This window comes from Taudactylus pleione, unplaced genomic scaffold (genome assembly GCF_031769625.1).
Source record: "Taudactylus pleione unplaced genomic scaffold, aTauple2 ptg000758l, whole genome shotgun sequence".
NCBI classification, from domain to species: Eukaryota; Metazoa; Chordata; class Amphibia; order Anura; family Myobatrachidae; genus Taudactylus; species Taudactylus pleione.
The window spans coordinates 250,072-268,418 of record NW_028285160.1 but is presented as its reverse complement, the minus strand read 5'-3'; the positions used below and the strand labels follow the sequence as shown (position 1 = coordinate 268,418).

The 18,347-nt window shown below is 41.5% G+C and overlaps 1 protein-coding gene across 1 annotated transcript in view; it reads right to left on the bottom strand.

The window, feature by feature from the left end:
- Positions 1-18,347, bottom strand: part of RAPGEF5 (Rap guanine nucleotide exchange factor 5) — a 249,036-nt gene that overhangs the window by 94,572 nt on the left and 136,117 nt on the right. Inside the window, exon 9 of the mRNA XM_088457353.1 lies at positions 7,710-7,832. Within this exon, the coding sequence (XP_088313479.1) occupies positions 7,710-7,832 (123 nt within the window). The remainder of the gene's footprint in view (positions 1-7,709; positions 7,833-18,347) is intronic.

Below are 18,347 nucleotides of genomic sequence, written 5' to 3'. Positions count from 1 at the left end.
AACTAGCTTTGTTCAGTTTTCATGTGTTTATGTAACAGGGGAAGGAAACAAGCAGACGTCAGCAGTCCATGTGATAGGCCTTTTACCGGTACAGATGATAGTCATCTCTCCAGGGACCACATGAGGGTTCTCTTTGCAGATTTCCCTAACCTAGCAATGATGCAGGGAATTATAGCCCCTAACAAGTCAAGGTCACATTATTTCACCTGACTGCTTCTAAGTGGTGCAGTGATCACATGGTAAATGAGCCATGGCAAGTGACAATGAGCCAAAACACAGGCTGGCAAAATTCTCTCTCAATTAACCTTGCAAATTACAATATATATATATATATATATAAAATGAAAACCTTCCTTCTGTACATGAAAGAATTTCTCATTTATATAGGTTATATTTTATTTTCTTATTTAGTTTGTTTCATTATTAACCCAGATCCCCTGCTTAGCAAAAACTTTCTCCTAGTGCTACGTAACTCTGGTGCCTCCAGCTTCAGCACAAACACCATACATAAGGCAGGAGTAGACGTTATAATTACAATATGCATTTCCATTAAATCAATAATATAGTACAGAATAGCGGTAGAATGACAATTTTTGATTGTGGGCTGAATAATTGATAGTCCCTGAATACGGTCTCTAAACCTGGGAGGAAATGTACTATGTGGAAGGTTTGCAAATTCCAGCGGTAATGCAGGATTTTCCTAAGCTCAAAACCGCCGCAATCCTGCTGAGAAACCACACTTTAGAATAGAAAACGCTGTCCCAATTTTCTCCCATTAAAATAATAGAAACCTCAGATTTACTAAGTGGCAGGTTTAGAACCCGCTGCTGCAAACCCACCGCAATCCTGATCAAAAAAATTATGTGCCTCTGACAGGTGGTTTGTTGCCAAGTGCTGCGCAGGTCCAACTGTATAGGTTTCTTTAAAGGTGAAGATTCGTTAAATTAATAAAAAAAATAATAATAATAAAATAGGGGAGGTGGGGGGTACCACACACCAGGTGGGATTGTGGTGGGGTAAGGCTTTTTAATCAGACACTGAATGACAGCAGGTTCTCTTTAGAAGGACAAAAAAAAAAAGTAGTGAAAGCTATTTTTTAGGCTTAGAACAAGCCATCAATGCGCAGTGGTTCCCATTGGTTTGCAAACCCCTTCAAAACCAATGTTTAGTAAATTTCCCCCTGTTCTTGAACAAGCAAATTTTGAAGAGCCATTATGAGGCATATCTGAAAACTTGTGCACATAACTGGATTATATTGGTCACACAGCAAGAAGATTGTGTCACTAGTGTAGTGCAGCATAATGAAAGCGAAAACTTAATTACAGCCATTGCTCAAATGTATAACCATTCTCACACTTTGCTCCCCTGCCAGACTCACATGGGGTGTGGTGACCATCAATCACAAATCAGCTGCGAGCACATGATGCTTTATGTCACAGTTATACAGTATATAGTCTTATAAATCCAGCAGCACCTAAGAATAAAGAGCATCCATGGTGCCTCAGCTAAGCAAGAACGTACCCAACTAGACGAGACTGCGCACACGAGTATTCAGTCTGCTTCCCTTCTGTCTTTTACTCCTACGTTTTGTCTGCTGTCTCTTTGGCAGGATTTTCTGCATTGTTTTTTTTCCTCCTCAAATTGACATTAAATAGGAAAACAATAAAACAAGCTGCAAGTAAGAAAAACAAACTCGCATAAAGCAGCAACGTACTAGGAATAGAAAACACAACGGGTTGTTGGCACCTTGTGGGTATTTTCTGTGATATCCATAGAGCAGGGGTGGGGAACCTTTTTTCTGCCGAGGGCCATTTTGATATAAATAACATTATTTGCGGGCCTGGTGCAGGCCACGCCTCCTCCCTGTGATGTCACATGGGGGCGGGGCCACAATCACCGGTGATTACAGCAATGCCCGAAGCATCATGAGGATGCTCGGAGGTGCTGTAAGGGCAGCGGTGTGACCATCTGTACAGTAATTCTAAGGGGAAGCAATCGGGAAGCCGACTGTCTAAATACCGGCAGCCGGCTTCCCGACTGTCTTATCCCGGCATGGGTGAAATGCCGGGCGTCTAGATGTAGACGGCCGCATTTCCCCGACGCCGGGAGACCGGCGCCCGGCATCACGATCGTAGTGATGCCGGGCAACGCGAGCGGACAGCCACGGGAGGGGGCGGGGAGGAGGGTTAGGGCTCCCGGGGGGGACTTAGGGTTAGGCACCCCCCCGGGAGGGTTAGGGTTAGGATAGGGGGAGGGAGGGTTAGGCACCCCGGGGGGGGATTTAGGGTTAGGCACCCCCCCAGGGGACTTAGGTTTAGGCAGCGGGGAAGGGGGTGGTTAGGGTTAGGCACTTAGAGGGGGGATTAGGGTTAGGCACTTGGGGCGGAAGTTAGGGTTAGGCACCCCTAAGGAGGGTTAGGGTTAGGGGGGTTAGGTTAGTCTATACTTGCCTATCCACGATCGGGATTTCCAGCGCTGTCGGGCTTCCTCTGCTTCGCACTCTGTTCCTGTCGGGCTGCCGCTGACGGGAATCGATGGCCGGCGGTATATCATACCCATTCCATCCTAAGCACCCTGCTAGCCAAACGAGGCTAGCAAAAAAAGCTCAGAGGGCCAGACCAAATGACTCCGAGGGCCTTATAAGGCCCCCAGGCAGGAGGTTCCCCATCCCTGCCATAGAGTCCTGCATCAGAGTCCTGCATCAGAGTCCTGCATCAGAGTCCTGCATCAGAGTCCTGCATCAGAGTCCTGCATCAGAGTCCTGCATCAGAGTCCTGCATCAGAGTCTATGGACGTGATCTATAACAAAATCTACACACTTTTTTTTTCATGTTCATTTTTATGTTGAACTTTTCAAATTGTTTTTTGATATCTAAATGACGATAGGCGGGTGTGACTTGACATTGATTTATACCAGTATGGCTTACAGAATATTTAGTATTAGAAGACAATGATTGGGTACATGAGGATGATGTAAAACCCATTCTGAATATTTAATTAATACAATCTCTTAATACAATCTCTGTAGGAAGGGGTAGCCTGGAGAAAACCCAGCCATTTGCCAGTTGTAATGTAATGCAAAATGTGACGGCTGCATCCACTCCAGAGTTCACATAATAACTGGAACCTCATATCCTGGTAAAGAAACAATTTCTGCACCGGTGCAGATAAGCACTGCTGGCTGGAAATTTGATTTATTTGACTTATCTAACAGGCTTTTGACACTGACCTGGAAGTCAGCAACAAGGTTACACAGATGATTCTAGCAATGTAGTTTTTGTTTCTCATTCATAAGTATAGCGCTAACATATTCTGCAGCAATTTTTAAAACGATGAATGGACAGTATGCATAATGAAACAATATGTTTCTATACAATGAGGAAGAAGATCGGGACCGTATCATTAGGCCATACATTTCATATTTATGGGATATGCAAAGGAAGACAAAAAGGGGTAAATTTACTAAGGTGAAAGTTTTTAGAAGTGGATATGTTGCCCATGCAAGTTAAATGTTAAGTAGGATCTGATTGGTTGCAATGGGCAAAATCTCCACTTCTAAAAACGCTCACCTTAGTAAATTTACCCCAAAGAGTCTTAAGCTGTGTACACGGAATGGGATTGAAATGCCGCCGGTTCAAATCCCGCCACAGCGGCTGGCCGAAGGGAGGAAATCCCGACAGCGGCACGTAAGTAACCTATACCCTACCCTTTACCCCTCTAACCCTAACCCTCCCTTAGGGGTGCCTAACCCTAACCTCCCCCCCCTAGGGCCTAACCCTAACCTCTCCTCCCCCTAAACCTAACCCTCTCGGGGGGAAGCCTAACCCTAACCTCTCCCCGGTGGCGCCTAACCCCCCGTCCCCTAGCCTAACCCTCCCCGGGGGTGACTAGCCCTAAGTCCCCTGGGGTGCCCTAAACCTAACCCCCCCGCCCCCGCGTCTAAGAGGACGGGCAGCCCGGACTTACCTCGTTCAGGCCAGCTTCGTCCTGGATAAACGTCGGTATCTTGACGCCTATCATGAATCCCTAGCCAGCATTCTGCAGTCGGGATTGTGACCGGCGGCCGCAACATAACTACATACCGTGTTCACACCTGACAGATATATCTGCAGACCAAGTGATCTGCAGATGATGATTGTTCATAAACACTGAGCAACCATCATCTTTTCTCCTGGCCGCGGGTCCCGACGCGACCCCCTCCCCATGCTGCAAGTGTACAGGTCGGCAGGATGCCCGAACACACTGCACAATAGGCAGATATATCTGCCATCGGCTATGCAGCAGAGCCGATGCGATAGGTCTGTGAACGACATCATGTTGGTACACACTGGCCGACGGGCACCCAATATATTGGCCGATCAATTAATCAACCAATATATCTGCCAGTGTGTACCCAGCATTACAGTGGCTAGCATTGTTGCCTAACAGCTTTAGGGTCCAGTGTTTCAATTCCTCCAATTTCCTCTCACAATCCAAAAACACTGGTAGATTAATTGGCTGCTGACTAAAACGGACTATAGTGTTTGTATGCTAAGGAATTGAAACTGATAATTGTAGTGGAGCAGTGGCTTATGTTTATTTTTAAAAAATTCATATTGTTCGGTCATAAAAATTTATTCCATATAAAGAGGACGAATGTGTAAACTGACGTGGCTAGCCTACTCTCCTGGAATCTCAGGGAGACATCCAAATTTTGCGAAGTTCTCCTCGGCTCTCAGGAGAGTAGACCAGCCTCCTGGATCTTGCCCACTTAGTGACACGAGTGACCCGGGGACTTGATAGTGTGAATGCCCGCAAATTATGTAATTACAAATCGTGGACAACAGTGGGAGGGAATGTGAAGATGCAATTTGAAGAACCACAGTCCCCGCACCTTGATCTCACCCTCTGGGATATCTGGGAGGGCACATGAACAAAGTTGACAGGTATGACCCAGTGTTGAAAAAGGATTACTGTGTCATGAGACCGTCACCCCTTCACACCTGGAGCAATTCAACTGAAGAAATTGCTCATAGCAAATGTATTGATAACGCGACTAAACAGCATCTGCAGAGCCGAAGCTCTTACAGCGAATACAGCGTTCCTCTCCAGAGAAATCATGTGCAACCATCTACTTTGCCATATACACTAATAGATCACGTCTAATCAAACAATAAAAAGTACGGTATTGATATTTGTCACTGGTAATAATACAGTTAAAAATAAATATGTTGCCTAATCTTTTCATACCAAATACAGATGTGTCGACATACATCTAGCCTGCTTGTGCATTAAACAGCCATTAAACGTGCCATTACTCGGTAGCCCCGAGCATCTTTTAGTGCGACTTTTTACCTTCAAATGCATCTTATTCGCAAAGTGATGCGAACAGGTCGCACAAGCAGCTTATGCTGATTAAAATGATATGCGACAGCAGCTGTGACACTGTAACGTAGCATTTCGCATACAGATACACCCGCAGTCGCACATGTATAGACATGCCGCATGTCATTTTAATCAGCGGAAGCGGCTTGTGCTTTGCCTGTAAAAAGTTGCACGAAAAGATGCTCAACGCTACCAAGAGGCACGGCGCTCACACGTTAATGTTTAATGCGACTTGTAGCGCACAGGGGTAAGATGTATGTGGACACATCTGTATCTTGAAGGACCCAGGTGATTTATCCATCATCATTTATTTATATAGAGGGCTATACAGATGACGACATGTTTCATGTGGAACCTCTGGTTACACTATCTTATAGTTAATACGTGCAACACATGTAACGAACACCGCGTGATAACAGCATTGGAAAACTAGAAAATATCCCAATACAGAACCTGCTGCTCACAGCTAGATAGTCCCTAGTAGCTATTTCAATACTTAAAAACAAGAAATGTAGAAAAATGATGCAGTTGACCCCAGCAATATGGGTGAAAACAAAGCAGTATCTGTTTGGTCAAATATCAAACTTTCAAATCAAGCCCCCACCCCACCCTCCATCAAATAAACCCATAGACAAGACCTTCAGCCCAGCTCACAATGACATATTGACATCAATGTATTTATGATTAATGTATTAACTGTGTTTCTATAAAAAGACTTTTCAGCAAAAATAAAAAAAAGGATGTTGAATGCTCAATAATGGCAAAAAAAAAATAATGAACAAGGCTTTTCTATCAATGGTGTCTGCACGGAGATGGGAACGTGCCAGGATTTCATCTCTGTCTCAAAGAATGAATGAGGGGCACGTAGCTGGGCATCAATCACAGCAGTGCCAAAACTGTTATCTCACAAAAACACAGCTCCAATCATGTACTTGTGATAGGATAGGAAATGAACATCGGAAGACACGCAAGCCACTATCAATATATAACATATTTCCATAGCCGTTGCTGTGTAACCTAAATATTAAACACTAGTCTTACAACAACTGGATGTTCTTGATAAATGGCTCCCATTACCAGGTACTTGTAGACTAATGGGGTAAGAGCACGTACACACACACACACACACACACACACAGGGGGGAAAAAAAAAAGAGAGAAAATGTATAATAGATATAAAACCACATTTATAAAGACAACTTTGCCACTTGCATAGGAAATGTAAAATGTAAAATTAATTTTTCAAAAACATCTTTAAAAAAAGTAAATTGGACACAGGTATATAGGACTATCAGTAGAAATTCAAGTGTCTTGGATCCAACTTAAGCTATGCTGATGACAAATGTTGCAATATTGCAGCCGATATGGGGCAACTGGCCTGTCATGGCATGCTGTATGGCCTGAAAATAACCCCGATTAATAATAGGATAAAAATCAGTGGCCTCATTAGCGAAGATGGTAAATGAGTTCAGAAAATAACAGCAGATCACCACTAGTCACAGGGCCCAGTCATGTCAGGAAGTGATCATGTCGCTCAATCGATCATTACTCCTGAGCAGCAGGACCGGTTGTGAGAGGTCAGCGTTCAGACCTACTTTGACCCTTTTCCCAAATAGATTATCCATAACTGGAGGAAAACTTTCTCCAGGTCACCAGTACTGAGTGACCACCTCAGTCCATTTACACAGGGTATAAAGTTAAATGTCATCTTACCTAAGGAATGAACCTTTAGCCAAATGTGATTTACCAGAACGATGTGTTGTAAAACAAATTATTTAACATGCTAATGTGGCAACATCACCAGCAGACAGCTGTAGGACATGCACACACAATATACAGCATCAACCTACAGTGTACAAGTACTTTTGCCCAAGATAAAAAAAAAAAATAATTCTAAACTGTTCTTCAATAAGTAGTGTCATTTATTAAAGCCCTGTAATTGATCACAGATTATTGCCTGTTGAATGACAACAAAACGTATAGGGTGATTATGAATCTTCCTCCTCATCCCACCCAATAGTCCAATGTGCAATAAACAGGGACAGGGCTGGGTGTGACTGCAACACTAGTGTAATACTGTGACAGCTGACAACACTTCTGTGTCCTAAGGCATTAAATTCTTTTTCGTATCAGCTCAGTGGGAGAAGCACCTGCAATTACTTATCTTATGTAAGCGGAAGAGCTTGCACTTAAAACTATAGTCATCCTCCAGTCAGAGTAACTGTTTTGCTTTAGTAAACACTTGTGAAGGACATTTACTTTCATGGGATAAAAATAATTGCATACGTGCATTATACGTTTCTCTGTAAGCACATTCAATAATACAAGCTGCTTCATAGACCTACTTGTGGCTTCTTTTCAGGTGGCTTAGCTGCTGATGGCAAGATCTGACTGTCCCTGGCCAGCTTCTGGACAAAATCGATGCGCCTGAAGTCTTCTCTTCCATGCAGCTTGCACATCACCCCGGCCTTGAGGGATGGAGAGAGAGCAAACAAGTACTTAAATCCACAGTCCCAGGACATTGCATTCACTTAAGAGACATAATATATTATGCACCAGTTTAAACAAATCCAAGATAAGAGAACCCAGGTTGCATGAACCAGCGTGCCCACCGAGTGCTGGATCTCATAACAGTAGTAGACTGCCCTAAATCCAAATCCACTATGTGCCTGACTGATATGCTGACTTTTTGTTTGTTCCTCTCCACCTATTTCCTGTTACATAGGAGAATTGTAACAAGACTTAAAAAACTCCTGGGAAAGCTGGACAGGAACAAATGCGACATTGGATAAAGTGATGTAGACTTGTCATTCCTAAAAATAACATAGTAACACCTCCTTTATATCTACTTGGCCCGGACCACAAAGCACGGTGACTAGTGCCCAGTGATTGCAGAGACGCTTCTATGAACCAGAGCAGTAGCAGAAACCTTTTGAGTTAAACTTTACAGTGAACTTACAATAGTACGAAAAAGTTAAGTTTGGCCAATTTGATTTTAAAACAATTAAATGACAATAGTTTTCCCTAAAACAATATTAATTGTGCAGAGAAAGCTGGGGGTAACTGGCTGCGTGTTCCTTGTTATGTTTAAACAAATCTAACAATGTAAACTTCAGGATCCTCTGCTTCCTTATTACATCACTATCTTTGTGCCCGATGGACCACTTCTCATTTCTGTATGGTGTTTGTATCCAGCCTTTATTATAGTTGCTAAATAAACAAAACAAAATAAAATGCAGTAACTGCAAATTAAAATAAAACAGATTTCAAAAACAAAAGAGGCAGAGGTGGACTGCGCTTGCAACCAGAGGTCTATATTAATTGTTGGATATGATTAAGAAATGTAAAAATACATATAAAGCTCAGTATGTATTAAATAGTGTGAACCTTTTAATAAGAAATGCATTCATTTCAATAACACATGTAAAGATTTCCCAAGAATAACACATGGTAATACGTAAGAAATTAAAATTATAATAATATTGGAATATAAATTCAAACGGTAAAAGCCTCATAAATCCTTAATCTCGTTGAAGTTTGACAGGCATATAAAGTGAATAACAATCATGGCCTGAGAATATAGGCATCTGAAAGAATCACCTTATCAATGTTGGGAGGGATAAGATGGAAATTAATAAATATTTCCCAAAAACTGCAGTCTACTTAGATTGGTGGAACCAAGTCAGTTTCTGTATCGTCCCTAAGGTAGGGGAACTGGATCCACAAATGAATTGCACCGAGGTCAGATGATCGCTAGGCTGTATGATAGGGCTCATAGGGGACCTGCCCACATGAAGTGTGTGCAGACAAATACAAACAACAAAGTGGGCTGTACAAGTGTCTGCCATAAAACATGACGTCTGCAATTCATTAAACAGTCATCCCCATCCCATTACTGGTGTCAGAGGACTGGCCGGATGGGCCGTGTGGCATCTGCTGATAGGACGGAGTGAGGATCTCCTGTGATACATTCTATTGGATACAGATGTGTCCGTCAATTTGGGAGTCCAAATGAGAGGCCCAGCGGTAAAACAGGTGTTAAATTCCAATGAGACAAGGGGGGCTTTGGACACATTTCATTAGAGATAACTTCCTCAGAAGCAAATTACCTGATTTCCAAAGAGCAAACAGATTTTTGCAATGATTTCAGCAGATGACATTGTGGTGGGGAGGGCACTGGCAGCTAATGTTACCATACCTTCTACTAGAAACTATATGTAGCACATACAAAAAAGGTTTATGAGTTATGCTATGCTGTGTTCACCAATCTCTTGTGTAGACCAAGGATATACCAAAACCTAGAGTCGACGCAAGCCCATGGGGCACACTATATGGCAACATTCCCACCCCTTGTAGGTGGTTCCTCTTTTCACAGGCCTTGAGCCCCACTGCCCTCTTTCCTGAGCAGACAGGAGGTGGGGACTGCACACTTTTCTCCTAATGGCCTGTACACACGGGACGATCAGACAACGATCAGATATCGTTGTCTGATTGTCCTGCATGTGCTGGATGTTCGATATCGAACATCCAGCAACATGCACCAACCCCCAAACAACCTGCAATCGATGATCGTGGGTCCCTATAGTAAACAATATCGAGCAGGCTGGCCTGCATGCACGGGTGATAGTCGATATCGACCATCCGTGCATCGAGCATCATTTGGCCGTTTGAGGGTTTTAAAAAAAATAAAGGATGATATAAACGATCAAACAATATTGTTATTGTTTATATCGTCCTTTTAATCTGACTGTGTGTATGCACCATTAGACTGGGAGTGTGGTGCTTAACTATGCATAATGGTAACGCTATCCCTGACCCAGCCTTCCCCACTAGCAAGGAATCGCAAATGAAAAGATTTGGAGTTTACAACTGAGCACCCTATCTTGGCCATACCCATTACAGTGTGAACAATTAACTCTGTTCACGACGGGATTCAGAACATCCCAATAATGTACAACAGTGATGTACAAAGAAAATAGGGGTGTAAGCTGCTTTACAGAGCAGTAATAGATTGTGGTGTTTTTTTCATGAAATTCTCCTGCAATACATTGTGATATATATCATAGAGAGGAACAGGGATGATTGCAATAAAGAACAGATTTTCATTTACCTGTCCTTAAATTCTTAAAAATGACATTACAAAGCAGAACAGTAACCCAGCATATTCCTTCCACTGTACATATGGTACAATGCATAACATGCTTCTGTATAACAAGTACAATGGTTTTCTATTCCTTAATACTGAATGAAATAATTTTTAGAACAAACAGAAATCTGTTAGTCATCCTTCAAATAATCAATACTGGTTCCGTAATCTATGAAGAACTGGTTCAAAAGACATTTACAAAAGGAAATTGCTGTAATTGATCAATTTTATGAAATCAATAGAACTGTCATCTAAAGCAGTCTGAGCAAATATCAGACCAGAAACTTCTGAATGTTATTGGGCTACACTGAAAGACTGATCTATATTGGCACCTATATAGGTTAGAATCTCAGTAGCCATGGAACTTCAGGACAGACAGAAATTAAATCTATGTTATGCGGGCAGAGAGCCAGAATCTATCAATAAAATCCTAACCTCTGAAATGTCTCTCTATTAGACTTTTATCCAGCCTCCCAACCTTAAGGTGCCTACACACTTTCCGATTTTTTTCACACGATCTGCCCGTTTCCGATACATTGGAACGACAGATCATGTAAAAAAATGGCGAAATCGCGAGTCCCCACTCACAATCACGATGCGATGCGCGTCCCCGCTGGTAGCACATCGCATCTTCAGATCTGCCGTGCTGTAGGGGAGATTTGCCAATCTGGGACACAATGCACTGGATGCACGATAGATCTTAAGTCAGATTGGACATTTTTTTACTCCAAATAGTGTGTAGGATTGCCGGGGAGCTGCCGGGGGAGAGTTCAAGGGAAATCGTACATCGTGAGCACATCGCCAAGTGTGTAGGCACCTTAAAGCGTGTTCTTAGACCTCATTTATTTTCATTCTGGCTTACCCACTACTCTCTGCCCTCTTCTCCCCAATATCCCCTATAGATTGTAAGCTTGTAGGAGCAGAACCCTCTCCCGTCTGTTTTCTTTACATAATGATGCACACTGTAATTATGTCTATCAGTATTTATATATAGTGTACTTCTGTTTCTTGTTGTCAGTTGTATCCCTTTGTAAGGTGCTAAGAACGTGTACCTTATAAAAGATAAAAATTATAATAATACCTGACCTAATAATGCATTAATTGAAGACATATTACAGTAACTCTGACCAACATTAAATAAAATTTCATGAAAAGATAAATGTAAAGAGGCAATGATAATCTGGCTAAATATGAAGGTAAAGCAGACAGCAAACACTATTTCTTGATAATACTCATGTGCTCTCTTTTAAATGTAAAAAAAACAAAACCTCTGCTGTATTATATTGTCAAGCTCATGCACTTACATTTTGTTCGAAATATGGAAGCAGAACGTGAAGAACTAATAAAAGTGATATCATGAGTAAATAAACTTATAGCAAACTAGAAAATATCAAACAACGTTACGTGAAACAATTGCACTTTATGAGCATGGGACAAGAGGAAATGTGCAACCTTAAAACATAATTGTAAGACTTGATTTTGACCTTTACTTGTAATTTTGCAAAGACAAACCAAATATACTGATAGTAGGAAGAACAAAATAAAACAAAACTTGAAAACACAATTTTTATTAACTTTGTAGCGCTCAATAACATCTGTAAGATGGTCTCCTTCCCGAACTGTCACATTTAGCAATGCTCTACCTGTTGCTGATTAAAAACACCTGTTTTGTAAACGTTGTGGGGGTGCACAAAGGCTTGGAGCCAATGCTTTTGAGTGTTCTTTGGTGTAAAAACTCTTCAGTTTTGTACCTATAAACTTGATATATAGTATTAAGAGCTGAAACCAGAGGAAAAAAAAAAAGAGAAATAAAAGTTAGATTCGTTTTGTTCATCATTAACTAGCAAAAGTAAGATATTCCAGACTGAAATTGCTTTCAAAAATGATCTTATGTCCCAGACTATAGTTTTAACTTGATCTGTACATGCCCTTAAGCGGCTGATGAGGTCTGTTATGAAGGTAAGTTCATGCTACAGTGAAAGTGGAGATGGTTATCTGCAGACAGTTATCGGTAAACGTGACAGTCCGAGACCGTCTTACAGATGTTATTGATTGCTACAGAGTTCACTTTCTGTAATGATCTTGCCTTAATAAAAATTGTGTTTTCAAGTTGTTGTTTTTTTTGTTCTTCATACTATCAATATATTTGGTTTGTCTTTGCGAAATCACAAGTAAAGGTCAAAATCATATGAAATTGTTCTGTGTTAAGGTTGTACATTTCCTCTTGTCCCACGCTCATAAAGTGCATGGAGGAGGGGTTGATGACACGGCTATTATATTAGCTAGGCTGGTGGGCTAATTGAGCTTCTGCTCACAAAGCATCAAGAAAGTATGTATGCCAAAACCTGTCCTGCACCCCCAGCCATACCTGGCATTTTATGGCGTACACCTGAACATTGCTGCTAGTACAACAGGTGGTCCTCCTACCCCAGGCTGAAAACCAAAGCTATAAAGCAGGACACGCAGGTTACAATCTGCTCTTTTTGTATGGAATGGTTAGAGAATAGTCTTTCATTTCCAACTGGCCCCGGTCTTTACTGGTATCTTTAACAGGTCCCTAGGGGAGTGTGTAGTTCCGCCTTGCTTTAAAAATTTAAAAATTGTGCCGGTTCCAAAGAAATCCTCTATAACGGGTTTAGATTACTATAGACCGATTGCTGTAACATCTGTAGTGATGGAAACCCTTAAAAGGTCAGTGCTGAACTATTTGAAGAGGTCGGAAGGTTCCCTGCTGGACCCTATGCAGTTTGCCTATAGAGCGAACAGATCAGTTGAAGATGCTGTGAATATGGGGCTGCATTACATCCTACAGCATCTTGATCTACCAGGCACCTATGCTAGGGTGCGGTTTGTGGATTTTAGTTCCGCTTCAACACCATTTTCCCTGAGATTCTGTCCTCCAAAATGGCTAATTTTGGGGTTTCTGCATCCATGTGTCGCTGGATTGTTGACTTCTTAGTAGGCAGGAACCAGTATGTTGAAGCGGGGAAGTTTACTTCCAGTACATGGAAGACTAGTATCGGGGCTCCACAGGGCTGTGTTCTTTCCCCTTTGTTGTTCTCCCTGTATACGAGTGACTGTATCTCTAGTGACTCATCGGTTAAGCTTTTAAAATTTGCTGATGATACTACGGTCATAGGCCTTATTAAGGATGAGGGGGGGGAGGATGAGTCCGCCTACAGGAGAGAGGTGGATCGGCTTGCAAAATGGTGTGGCAGGAATAACCTAGAATTAAACCCTACTAAGACGATAGAGATGATTGTCGACTTCAGGAAACAGCTTCCTATTGCTTCTCCCTTGATCCTAGCTGATGTGGTATCGCTGGTGGACTCTTTCAAATTCTTGGGTACTATAATCGTTAAGAAGGCTCATCAAAGGCTATATTTCCTTGGCCAACTAAGGAAGTTTGATGTTCCGAGAGAACTGATGCTGCTCATTTACTCCGCGATAATCGAGTCTATTTTGAGTTCCTCGATTATCGTGTGGTATGGTGCGGCTAGTGCGCGTGATAGGGTCAGGTTATAGAGGGTAGCCAGATCTGCGGAAAAGATTATTGACGTAGCCGTGCCTTCGATCCTTGACCTCTATTTGGTGAGAGATGGGAAACGGTCCAAAGCTATTGTGGTGGATGTGGCCCATCCTGCCCATGATCTGTTTCAATTACTCCCGTCCGGTAGACAATATAGGTCTAGGACCTCAAGATATGCAAAAGTTTTTTCCTGCAGGCAATTAAGCAGTTAAATCACTAATAACTGCTCGTTAGGTGGTTCTATATGTATTTTATTGCATTAAACTCCCTTCCTTTCTTTTAAGTTATTTATATTTAGTATGTATTGTGATTGGTGTGAAATTTGAGTACTTGGTTAGTGGTTCCAGAGTCAAATATCAAAGCTTTACCTATTCCAAACTTATACTACTAATATGGATACACCTTTACAACTGTCCCTATCTCCAGTTTGAGCCATGTTCACTCCTCGTGTGTCAGCTGTGCCCTTTTATGTGCCCTGGAGTCAAACACCATGTATATGTCTTATACGTGGCGAAATAAAGCTGATTCTGATTTCATGTGGATGACAAGTTATCCAATAGGATGAAATGGCCAATTTCATAGACAATCCAATCATAATCCAAATTTCAGTGAAAAAAATCAGAGTGATTGTTATGGTAACTGAACATTAGCTGAGCTCCAAGCGCTACCTCCCACATTATCTTGTGCTCACAACTATAAGGCACAGAAAATGTTTTGCAAATTGTTGGTAAATGACCAAGTAGCGCTGAGGAGTCTTATAACAACAAAGGGATCTGTAGCAAGGATCAGCACTGACCTCCTTCACTATAAACTCATCCTTTAACCTTACAACACTGCCTTCTCATTTCCTAATCAAACATACTTCAATATTACAATTTTCACCCAGTCTCCTAATCCGACACCGTTTTGTCACTTTCAATTCACTAACCTTCTATACCACTTCCTCTATTACCTACTTTAAAGGAAAAATAAACAAGATACTTCTTCATGCGAGATCCTACCTACCTTGTCCCACACTCCCCGATCTACCATAACTGCATCTCCCAAATAACTGAATATGAAGACTTTAGAGACTCATCTAATCCTACCATCTGACCCCTCAATCCTATTCCCTTCCAACCTCTCCACTCTCTCTTCCTCTTCCTCTCAGCACATCCACCTTTAGCTCAGATCTTCAACCTGGCTCTCTACATTGCACATTTGTATTTTCCTTTAAGCACAAGCTCATTTCCCCAATCCTAAACAAACCATCCCCCGACCCAGCCTGTCTTCAACCACCGCAATATTTATCCTATTCGCCACTGAACTACTTGAGCGACTTGTGCACAACCGCCTATCTCACTGCCTTCCTGACTCCCTGCAATTGTGCTTTTGTCCCCAACTCTCCACTAAAACATCCATCATAGAAGTGATCAGTGATCTACTTAAAGCAATATCTAAACGTCACTTCTCCATTCTCATTCTCCTGGACCTCTCTATTGTGTTCGTCAATATCGATCACCCTCTCCGACAGAACACCATTCACTCCATTGGCATTCGTGACACAGTTCTTTCCAACCTATTGAACTGCTCATTCACAGTCCTCTCCTTTTCCCATTGTACAACTCTCATCTTGGGGAACTATGTTGTTCTCTTGTCCTCAATTAACATCTCTAGGCTCAAATCAACTACAATTTCAGGTGGTTTCGGCTGATGAATTTAAAGGGGCAATAATACTAAACAGTAAACCAGGTTTGTTGTATTTGATATTATTGCATCCAAAACTGAAGAAGCAGGAGCTTGAAAAAGTGCAGCTTAGTAAATTTACCGCCTGGTCTCTTTGATCCACCTCTGACCTGATTATCCTCGTGCAGGATAACCACCTCTCACTCCTGCCATCAAAACTTCTCCTGTCCCACTACCCACGTATGGAAATTCCCTGCTACATCTGGTCACACTCTCCCAAAGCATTCACATTTCTAAACACTCCCCGAAAATAAATCTTTTTATCAAAGCTTTACCTATTCCAAACTTATACTACTAACATGGATACACCTTTACAACTGTCCCTATCTCCAGTTTGAGCCATGTTCACTCCTCGTGTGTCAGCTGTGCCCTTTTATTTTTCTACCTTGAATTATCCTATATTTTTTCATGTCTGCATTTATTTTTCTACCTTGATTTATCCTGTTGTATATACAGTGCATACGGAAGTATTCACAGCGCTTCACTTTTTCCACATTTTGTTATGTTACAGCCTTAGTCCAAAATGGAATAAATAAAATTTTGTCCTCAAAATTCTACACACAATACCCCATAATGACAACGTGTAAAAAGTTTTTTTGAGTTTTTTGCAAATTTAATAAAAAAAAAAAAAATGAAGAAATCACATGTATATAAGTATTCACAGCCTTTGCCTCTGTCAGAGCTACAGCATTCCTCTGTGGAGAGAGGAGAAGGACAACCATCTCTGCAGCAATCCACCAATCAGACCTGTATGGTAGAGTGGCCAGACGGAAGCCACTCCTTAGTAAAAAGCACATGGCAGCCCGCCTGGAGTTAGCCAACATGCACCTGAAGGGCTCTCAGACCATGAGAAACTAAATTCTCTGGTCTGATGAGACAAAGATTTAACTCTTTGGCGTAAATGCCAGGCGTTATGTTTGGAGGAAACTAAGCACCGCACATCACCAGGCTAATACCATCCCTACAGTGAAGCATGGTGGTGGCAGCATCATGCTGTGGGAATGTTTTTCAGCGGCAGGAACTGGGAGAATAGTCAGGATAGAGGGAAAGATCAATGCAGCAATGTACAGAGACATCCTGGATGAAAACCTGCTCCAGAGCGCTCTTGACCTCAGACTGGGGCGGCGGTTCATCTTTCAGCAGGACAAGAACCCCAAGCACACAGCCAAGATATCAAAAGAGTGGCTTCAGGACAACTCTGTGAATGTCCTTGAGTCTCCCAGCCAGAGCCCAGACTTGAATCCAATTGAACATCTCTGGAGAGATCTGAAAATGGCTGTGCACCGACGCTTCCCATCCAACCTGATGGAGCTTGATGGAGAGGTGCTGCAAAGAGGAATGGGCTAAACTGCCCAAAGATAGGTGTGCCAAGCTTGTGGCATCATATTCAAAAAGATTGTAATTGCTGCATCAACAAAGTATTGAGCAAAGGCTGTGAATACATATGTACATGTGATTTCTTTGTTTTTTCTATTAAATTTGCAAAAAACTCAAAAAAACTTTTTACACGTTGTCATTATGGGGTACTGTGTGTAGAATTTTGAGAACAAAAATGAATTTATTCCATTTAGGAATAAGTCTGTAACATAACAAAATATGGAAAAAGTGAAGCGCTGTGAATACTTTCCGGATGCACTGTATGTATATATACATGCAATGCTTTGGAGCATTGTCGCTCTATACAAATCAACAAAAACAACAACAACAACAACTGAAGCTGTAATGTAATAGCATAATTAGAAGCTAAGCATCCTATAAATGTGTTACATTGTACACCTGTTGCAATTGTCTTACTGTTTAATTAGATTTAAAAAAAAACAGGCAGATTGTAATGCGTGTATGTTCATGCAACTTGTACAGAAATTCCATCATTCATTAAGAAAACGTTATATGGGTGTGCCTAGCTTTATATGCATCCTACATTGTTTTACTAACTGAAGTTTTCCTGGCCAGCAGATATGATTATATTATCTTTTGTATATACTACCTATGCAAACAATGAACGACACTGTAGAAAGGGACGTTACTTGACCCTGATCAAAGTTTCCATTACAGGCGAATCGCAATTCTACACAGTTTATTAAGGCTTCAAGGTGGCAACACAAAACACAAAAACAGGCACAACTGTACCAATATAAAGCAAACTGTCCCCTCGTTCCTGCTGGATTACAAGCTTTGACTAGAACTATGATAAACTAGAGTTTGGACTGCTAGAAATAATCTTAGTGCTAGCATTAAAGCCTGGTAGACATTCTGATTTAAACTACCATTAGGAAAAAGACACGCAAAGTATTAAGTAAACCCATTTTTTTACAATGAATGTCTATCAAAATCTGTATAGTAATAAAATAAATAATGTAACAGAAATAGTGGACCGATTTACATTTTAAAGATAAGAAAAAATTGCATTGCTATATTGAGGTAGATATCAGACAACTGGCCTATAAACAAATCTGGTGGCCAATAATGAGAATACAGTAATTGCTACTACTGCCCAAGCCCCTTACACATCATTAAATGGAGAGCTTTATGTAACAGCCCCCAAAACTCCAGCTAGTGGGAGAGGACACATTCAGAAATGTT